Source organism: Camellia sinensis, chromosome 9 (genome assembly GCF_055761805.1).
Source record: "Camellia sinensis isolate YWXY chromosome 9, ASM5576180v1, whole genome shotgun sequence".
Lineage (NCBI taxonomy): Eukaryota > Viridiplantae > Streptophyta > Magnoliopsida > Ericales > Theaceae > Camellia > Camellia sinensis.
In genome coordinates this window covers 196175861-196185343 of record NC_138969.1, presented here as the reverse complement: position 1 = coordinate 196185343, position 9483 = coordinate 196175861, and the positions used below count along the sequence as shown (strand labels likewise).

Sequence of the window (9483 nt, the reverse complement as noted above, 5' to 3'; positions counted from 1 at the left end):
ATAATGGTAAAATATCTAATTTTAGTTATAACTAATTTCTATTTTTTTTATAAAAAAAAAAATTCAAAAAATTCAAAAAACTCAAGAAAGGCCTTTTGTTTTTGGGTGCAAATGAGATGATTGTACACTAGGTCACAATTATGTTGCTTTTACTTTAATATGAATCTTCATGCAATCTTGGGCTTTTCTTATTAAAGTCACATTTTTTGAAAAAATTTCTCATTCTTTAGTCTGCAATTATATATCATCACGTTCGGTCTCGTCATTTTTTGGAAGATAGTAAGTGTTACTTGTAGTACACAAGTTCATCGTCAAAATTCACATAAGAGGTAAAAATACAGTTAATGACAAATACTATATTTCTTTTTCTATTTTAATTCTCTTTTTTTAGAAATGAATTATCAAAAATTGAAAACCAAAAACTAGGAACAATTACTGCATATCAGAGAAAACTTATTGTCATTGTGATTAATTTAGATAATGTTTGGTATATTAGTCCCCATTATACCCATTACACAGTGGGCCAAAGTTATTTGAGTCCGGTGATTAACAACTTCAAAGTCCATACATATGGGTCGGTTTGAAGAGGGCTTTAGGCATTGATAGGTATCCATATCTTTCCCAAGATTTAGAAAATCATACTCTTCAATGAGGTAAGATTAATGGGTCCAGTTTAAGTTGTTTTATGCCCACATTGACCCAACCCAATATATTGTTTTAGGTCTCGTTTGTTAATTATACATTTTAATGAAAAAATTATTATAAGTTGTCACATCATTCTCTTTATTTTTCTACATATCTTTTCGTAAAAAGTCAAAATATTATTGAAATAGTCTATTCCCAAATAAGGTCTTAGCTCTTGGCTCCGCCATTGATGGAAGGCCCTAATTTTTTAAAGGCTGACAAAATAAAGACTCATTTTGAGGTTTAATCTTGAAGTCTCTAAAAATCTTAGATTGCTATAGTACATAATTTATTTAAAATGGATTTAGATAGTAAGGTAGATGAGTAAGGAATGCAATATGGGTAATGTACGTAAACACATTTTTTTAATACATCGAATGGAGAATCTTGCTTGTGTCAAAATGTAAACTCCTGACATTTTGTGAAGTACATAAGTTTTGAAAAATTGAACTAGTCTAGTTTTGGTTTGGGATGTTCTAAATAAGTACATTTTTTAATTTTTTATAAAAGGATGTATAGAAAAGTAGAGAGGAGATGTTGATTGATGTGATCCAAAAAACACAAAAAGATAGACTTATGTTAAAATCCACCTACTCTCCACCTACTTCACCCACTTAAACCTACTCCACTAAACCTAACCCACTACACCACTACCACCTCACCTACTCCACTAAACCTAACCCACTACACCACTACCACCTCCACTTCACCTACTCCTTACCTACTACACACTCACCCTCTTCTATATATAGGAATCATGAATCATTGTAATAAATATCAATATATCAATCAATAATAATACATACAATTTATTCTCTCTCTTTCTCTATACATTATTTCTTACATGGTATCAGAGCTGGTTTAAAACCTAGTATTTTCGCTTCCCCGGCGGGCGGCAACCTCACCTTAGCCGCCCGCCGGGCCTCAACCTATTCCGCTGATAAAATCAACAAAGATTTGTGCAACTGTAGTCATGTGTGAGGCTGATGGAGAAGAATTCTTCACCTCATATGACGAGACAGTCTGGAACTGGAAACACTGCAACATTCTGCTCTGGAATTCTGCAGCAGCTAGATTATAGCTTGGTTGAGTGCCAAGCTTTGGTTCTTCCACCCACTCTTGAACTTGCCCAGCAAAGTGTGAAGGTTCATGCTTGTGTTGGAGGGACTAGTGTGCGCGAAGATCAGCGCATTCTCTCCAGTGGGGTTCATGTTGTTCTTGGTACTCCTGGTCGTGTGTTTGACATGTTGCGGAGACAATCACTTCGCCCTGTTTACATCAAAATGTTTGTCTTGGATGAAGCTGATGAAATGCTGTCACGAGGTTTTTAAAAATCAGATCTATGATATTTTCCAGTTGCTGCCACCCAAAATCCAGGTTGGGGTGTTCTCAGTTGCTGCCACCCAAAATCCAGGTTGGGGTGTTCTCTGCCACAATGCCACCAGAGGCTCTTGAAATCACCAGGAAATTCATGAATAAGCCTGGAAAGAGAAAAAGCTCATGCTAGGATTTGCGAAGTGATTCGCTGCAGAAATTTTGGCTTTGGATGAAACCCTTACCATACTCCACTCATTCTCTCCAACTGTTCTAACTTTTTATTTTTATTATTATTATTATTATATCAAATAATCAATGCACTCATGTTCCCCACTAACAGTGTCCACTTTTGACACAAACCATTTTCAATCCATCATTTCTCCTTCACCTTTTGCACCCCACTCACCGACTCTCTCTCCACTTTATCACATGGGTTTGTCCCTCTCTCTCCTCCATTTGATTTCAAAAATCACTTATTTTTATTTATTTTTTCCAAGTCACTTTTCCTCTTTTTTAAATACCCCACTTTATTTTGAAACAATCGCACTGATGTTTTTCATATAATCCATCTATAAATATTTTTTATCTATTTTCTTTCTCCCTTGTTTTCTTTCATTTTATTTTTATTTTTTCAACAAAACACTCTCAAAAAAAAAAAAAAAAAAAAAAACAACATTTTACAAACTTGTCATTTCTTCATGCCGGGGATCAACCCCGATCAGCATTTTACACCATAAAAAAAATAAAAATAAAAATAAAAAAACACAAAACACAACCAACACAAATCGGAACAGTGGGATTTTTCTTCTCGCCTATTCCGCCGGTCTTTTCTTCTTGCCTCCGTCCTGGGCGGCCCTTGCCGGTGTTGCCTCTGTGTTTCCCACTCCACTGGGCATGATCACTACTCCCTGCTCCTCCACTGCAGCATATGGCAGCCCTCCAAATCGGAACATCACGGTGGCCTTCCGCTTCAGCTCCTTATTTTCTGCTTTCAGCACACTTATCTCTGCTCGCGCATCCTTATACATGCGTTGGAGCAGAGCCAGCTGGGAGTTTAACTGTTGCACCTCATTTGTCCTGCTCTGCAGCCGGTGCGACAAGTTTGTGACTGCCGTCATCGTCTCCACACAGGACTTCAAAGTATACTGATTGGCTTCAATGTCCGTTTGCACTGCCATTTTTTGCTCCACCGACCGCATCGGAAAGTTCAACGGAGCAAACACAGAGGTGTTTGGTTGAGGTTCACTGGCCACCGCACCAGTTACTTCTCTTGTGGGCTCGTTCAGTTCTGGAAAGAGCGTGAGCAGACCACGGGACGAGGAGGCCATGTTTTGGGTAGCTGGACGGGAAGAAGAGGCCATGTTGCTGAGTGTTTCAGAGACGGGTTGGTTACAGAATATTACAGAGTTTCTCTCTCAGGCAAGGTTAAGCGTTTTTCAGAAGATTTTAGCAGGTTTTCTGCCTCAGCCTCCGCATTGATTTATATAGAACATGACGACGAGGCCGACACGCGCACTGTCGATCACGTGCATCACCGCGTGTCTGGCGCGCCTTTTGATGGCACGTCTTTTGATGGCACGCCTTTTTATGGATTGGGCACGCCTTTTTGATGGCACGCCTTTTGATAGATTGGGCACACCTTTTGAGGGTGCGACTTTTTAAGGGTCCGACAAGACTCTGTAAACTGTCCCGACATAGATTCCGGTTAGTTTCTACAAGGGTCCGACAAGACTCTGTAAACTGTCCCGACCTAGATTCCGGTTAGTTTCTACATGGGTCCGACAAGACTCTGTAAACTGTCCCGACATTGATTCCGGTTAGCTCCTTTATGGGTCCGACAAGACTCTGTAAACTGTCCCGACATTGATTCCGGTTAGTTTCTACAAGGGTCCAGCAAGACTCCGTAAACTGTCACAACAACTGTCACAACATTGTCTGCTACAACGGTCCGACATGACCCCATAAACTGTCTTCTACATCGGTCTGACACCGCCATCCAGTGTCCTCTACACCGTTATGACACCACCATACAGTGTCCTCTACATGGTTATGACACCCCCATACAGTGTCCTCTACAACGTTATGACACCACCATCCAGTGTCTTCACCAATGGTCTGACACGACCATACAGTGTCTCTTATCCTCTTTTATTTTTATGTATTTTCTTGTTTTGTTACTCTCTCCAAACTCAAGTTGGTTAGTTCCTATCCCCCTTGAGTTTGCGGGGGGCTGTTAAAATCCACCTACTCTCCACCTACTTCACCCACTTAAACCTACTCCACTAAACCTAACCCACTACACCACTACCACCTCACCTACTCCACTAAACCTAACCCACTACACCACTACCACCTCCACTTCACCTACTCCTTACCTACTACACACTCACCCTCTTCTATATATAGGAATCATGAATCATTGTAATAAATATCAATATATCAATCAATAATAATACATACAATTTATTCTCTCTCTTTCTCTATATATTATTTCTTACAACTTATTAGGGGATGACAAACAAGGCCTAGTCACAAATGCAACTAAATTTTGTCAAAAGAAGGTGCAGAGTTGTGAATTTTGAAGTATTAAACTATTGAAACGGAAATGAAGAAGTGAAATGTGTTTGAAAGAATTCAGAAAGTCATACATACCAATTGCGTGTTAGTTATGTTGTCACTTAACTACTTACGAGGGTAAATCAACACGGTTCACCTAGAAGATTTTTCATTACATGATTTATTTGAAAGACTATGTAAATAATATCACATAATATTTTGAGATTACTAAAATTACCTCATATAAATAAATCGTATATATAATATAAAAGGTTAAGGGTAAATTACATTCATCTCTCTTAAAATTTGAAAAAAAAAATACAACAAACCCCATAAGATTTTAACTACTTACAAGGGTAAATTACATTGAACTCTTTTAATATTTTAATTATATTGAGTTCCATTTTTATCATAAATTCGTTAGTTATATGGATGAAAAATAATATTTTCATATAGTTTACAATGAAAAAAATATATTTTACCATATTTACCTTTATGTATTTATGCCATTTGAATTAGTTTTATTTTTGTCCATTTAGACTTATTAAAATAAGACCAATAAAATTATATCAAAATTATAAAATTTATTGTATTTTTTAAAAATTTTTTAAAAAATATAATGTAATTTACCCAAAGGTTAAAAAGTAAAAGGCCTTAATTACAATTTGAATTCTTAGAGCATCTCCAACGCAGGAGCCAAAAGGGGAGAATTAGGCATTTTGCCTATTGAAGTTGGATTTCGAAGCTCCAACGCGCTCTGCAACTGAGGAGGCATTTTGCCAATTCTTGTTTTGGCTCTCCACATGTAGCCAGCGTCCTTTGCTAGGCAAAGCACTCTTCCCGCCATTGTGTTGGCTTCCATCACTGCTTGTTCCATATCTGTTCCAGCCCATTGATGATCACAGGTATGGCTCTCTTTCTCTTTCTCTTTCTCCACTTCCCTGTTCTTCCCCATCAAAAGTTTCGATTTTTGTTTTTTGGTCTGTATTTTCATGCTATTTTTGTATATTTAAAGCTGCATTTGATACATTTTTTTGGATAAAAAATTGGGTTTTGGGTTTTATATTTAGTGTTTATGCAATGTGCCTGGTAGATTGAGTGATTCACTTTTATATTTTGTTGTATTTGTTTTTATAGATTGCTTGATGATAGGTTTTTCAATGTGTAGAGGGTTTTCTGCAATGTCATCTACATGTTCGATAAATTGCCTCATAGAATTGACCCCACAATTCCACCCAAGAATCTATACATGTTTTATATGAAAACTCACATCCAACCATGAAACAATCCCTCTGTTTTCAAGACCAAGGGACTTGTGTGCTCTATGGAGAATCACCCGATGGTTTTGTTAAATTTATTTAGAGTCACATTTTCTTGATGCGTGATTTTGTGGTTTTCTTTTTCTTATATTTTGAGACGGCAGAGGTTTGATTATCCAACCTCACAAGATTAGAAATTACACTCAGTCCAAGGAAAATTGAGGCAGCAGAAATTTGCTAAAATAACATTGAGGTGCTGTTGGGTTTTTTTTTTTTTTTTTGGCTGGTAGGTAAGCTATTGGTATTTTTAATTACCATGAAGGAAGATTTGATTAATATACTAAGAAAAATTGCATTGCTTCTTGATTTTCTTTTTCATTTGATGGGCTATATATATATATATATATATTGATGCCAAATTTGAAGATTTAATTTTGAAAGCATCTTATGTTGGACCTGTGTCCATGTAATCAGATTTGTTCCAATTGTGAATCGGGAAAATTTTAAATTACTTTGAAAGATGTCCAATTATGTCCAATTTTAAATTACTTTCAAAGATGTTCAATTATGTTATGTCCATTATGAATCAAATTTGTACCAAATAGAATTGCCCTCATATTTGGGTTTGTTTCCGTAGTTCAATGAACTAAATTTGTGATTTTGGGGATATTCTAGTGTTTTCAATCAATTTTTCCTTGTAACACCATAAGACAGTTGGGCGGGATTTGATGTCTGCCTTGCTTAACATGTAGTGGAGATTTACAATCTGGAACATGCATGCAATTATCATACAAAGAAACTGATAAAGTGAACATATATAGTAGATGAACAAAAGACATTAAACACATTAAAATGAGAATTGAACCTGATCACGAGATTTATCACCAATAATGACAAACATGGACCTGTGCCTTGTCTTTACCCCATTCTCAATCAAAGTCCTGATGCGCTCATCAACCTTCTTCCTCATGTTGGACCTGAAAATAAGATTGGTAAAAACTAAAAGCATTCTATGACATACAAGTTTCCACTTGTTAAATTTCTAAGTAGGCGAAAGTATACTCTATATCTATTAAATAGTTAACATAACTACAATATCAAAAGTTGCCCAAGCTGTCAAAAGGCGTGCCATCAAAAGGCGCGCCCAATCCATAAAAAGGCGTGCCAGATATGATGGCGAGGCACGTGATCCAGATAAAAAGGCGCGCCCGTTTGTCGTCTGGCGTCAAGTGGCGCGCGATACGCGTGGCTGCCTCGGCTATTTAACCAAGACGGAGGCTGAGGCCGAGGCAGAAGCTGAGACAGAAAAACTGAGAGAAACCGCTGAAAAATTCTTCGTTTTGCTGAGAAAGATACTCTGTAACACTCTGTTGCCCAGAAAAATGGCTTCGTCTTCCCGCGGTCTGCTCACCCTCTTTCCCGACCTCAACGAGTCAACAAGAGAGAGAACTGGTGCGGTGGCACTGGAACCTCAACCAAGCGCCCCGGAGTTTGCTCCGTTGAACTTTCCGATGCGGTCGGTGGAGCAAAGAATGGCAGTGCAGTCGGATGTGGAGGCCAATCAGTATACTTTGAAGTCATGTGTGGAGACCATGACTGCAGTTACAAACTTGTCAAACCGGTTGCAGAGTAGGACAAATGAGGTGCAGCAGTTAAACTCCCAGCTGGCTCTGCTCCAACGCATGTATAAGGATGCGCGAGCAGAGATAAGTGTGCTAAAGGCGGAAAATAAGGAGCTAAAGCGGAAGGCCACCGTGATGTTCCGATTTGGAGGTCCGCCATATGTTGCAGTGGAGGAGTATGGGGGAGTGAACGTACTCGGTGGAGGAGGAAGCACGGAGGCAACACCGTCAAGAGCCGCCCAGGACGGAGGCAAAAAGAAGAGACCGGCGGCAGAGTAAAGAAGAAAAATCCCGCTGGTGTTTGTTTGTTTGTTTGTTTGGTTTTTTTTTATTTATTTATTTATTTTTTGTGTAAAATTGTGATCGGGGTTGATCCCTGAAATGAATAAAATATGGTTTGTATCATGCTTTGTCCATGAATTGATACTTTTTTTTTTTCTATTCTTTTTGTGTGGTATGAACAATTGTGATTTAGATGGAATATCAAGGAAATGCGTATTTTAGCAACCTAATGAACGAGTTTGACGTTGACCATGATTTTACCACTGAATCTCCTCAACAAGAGAGTCAATCTTTATCATTCTCTCCTGAAAGTATTACTCAAACTACAAAGATATCACAACGCAAAGGGAATTTCACGGAAGAGGAAGACATGATGCTCATTTCTTCATGGCTTAATATTAGCTTAGATCCAATTAGAGGAAATGAGCAAAAGTCAAAGGCATATTGGCTAAGAGTGTGGGAGAACTACAACAAGTACAAAACCTTCGATTCTGAAAGAACTCAAACTTCTCTAATGAATCGGTGGTCGACGATTCAACTTGCCACAAATAAATTTTGTGGATGTTTTGCTCAAGTTGAACGGTTAAATCGAAGTGGTTCGACTGAAAAAGACAAGGTATTACTACAATTTAATTTTGTACCTATAATGAATATATATTATTCATTGCGTGATAGTGATTATTCTTTAATCTATTTTTCAGATTCAGGATGCGAAAAAATTGTACAAAGACTTGTATCACTCGAACTTTCCCTTTGAGCATTGTTGGAATGAATTGAGATCCCAACCAAAGTGGATGAAAGATACAACAACAAAGAAGCAAAAAAGCACAAAAAATGCATCTCCGGCAACGTCAACCCCTTGTACACCAGATTCAGTAAACTTAGAGAACAATGATAACTATGATGTTGTGGAAAGACCAATAGGAAGGAAGGCCGCAAAGAAAAACAAAGCTAAAGATCTTGGAAATAATGTTACAGAGTCGCCTTTTGTGAAGCTCTTAGAAGAGATAAAGGTAAAGAATGACATAACAAATGAGAAGAAAATAGAGATATTTGAGAAATCTTATCTTCAAGAGGAACGGAGGATTGAAAATGAGGAAAAGAGAGAGGAACGAAGGCTTGCATTGGAGGAAAGGAGAGAGGAAGAGAGAATCATGTCAATGGATACGAGCATATTACCGTTAGGAATATGTCCGTTACAGAATATTACCGTTACAGAATATGTCCGTTACAGAATATTACCGTTAGAGAATATTACCGTTTGAAAATATGACCGTTGAGAGAATATTACCGTTTGAAAATATCACCGTTGAGAGAATATTACCGTTTGAAAATATGACTGTTGAGATAATATGATTGTTTGAAAATATTTTTTTTATAAATAATTTAATTATATATATTAAATAAATAAATATTTACAAATGCCACGTCAATATATACAGAATGTTATAAAAAGATTATTTATTTATTAATGTTTATTATAGTTTTCTTTTAAAAATTAGTTAAGTTAGTTTGAATGGTTAGCTAAAATAAAGAGTATAGTTGGAGTGTACACTAGCTAAACTAGTTAGGCAAAATAAAGAAGATAGTTTTTTGTGTACTTTGAAGAGGCATTTTAGAGAGCATGGTTGGAGATGCTCTTAGGTCCTAGGGAAATTGTAATTATTACTCGGGCATCATTTTCTTTTCTAATTTTATTTCCAACGATGAAGATGTGTCAATTTTATCAAACTTGAAGAGTAGGTAAAATTAATTACATTACT

The 9483-nt window shown here is 37.1% G+C and overlaps 1 protein-coding gene and 1 long non-coding RNA gene across 2 annotated transcripts; both read left to right on the top strand.

Moving 5' to 3' along the window:
* Positions 1-1605: 1605 nt before the first annotated feature.
* LOC145798945 (uncharacterized) lies at positions 1606-2331 on the top strand. Its single transcript, XR_014340870.1, has 2 exons — positions 1606-2061; positions 2099-2331. It is a non-coding gene; the product is annotated as an uncharacterized LOC145798945 (long non-coding RNA).
* Positions 2332-5233: 2902 nt separating this feature from the next.
* LOC114263636 (glutathione S-transferase T3-like) lies at positions 5234-8985 on the top strand. Its single transcript, XM_082889690.1, has 3 exons — positions 5234-5462; positions 7914-8336; positions 8422-8985. Exons 2-3 carry the CDS (start codon positions 7914-7916, stop codon positions 8983-8985), a joined length of 987 nt encoding a protein of 328 aa, XP_082745816.1. The 5' UTR covers positions 5234-5462.
* Positions 8986-9483: the final 498 nt, after the last annotated feature.

Excerpts from the sequence above, each read along its gene's own strand:
- LOC114263636 (XM_082889690.1), top strand. The coding sequence starts at position 7,914 with ATGGAATATCAAGGAAATGCGTATTTTAGCAACCTAATGAACGAGTTT. Across the intron at positions 8,337-8,421 it reads GTTCGACTGAAAAAGACAAG|ATTCAGGATGCGAAAAAATT; the intron begins GTATTACTACAA and ends TCTATTTTTCAG.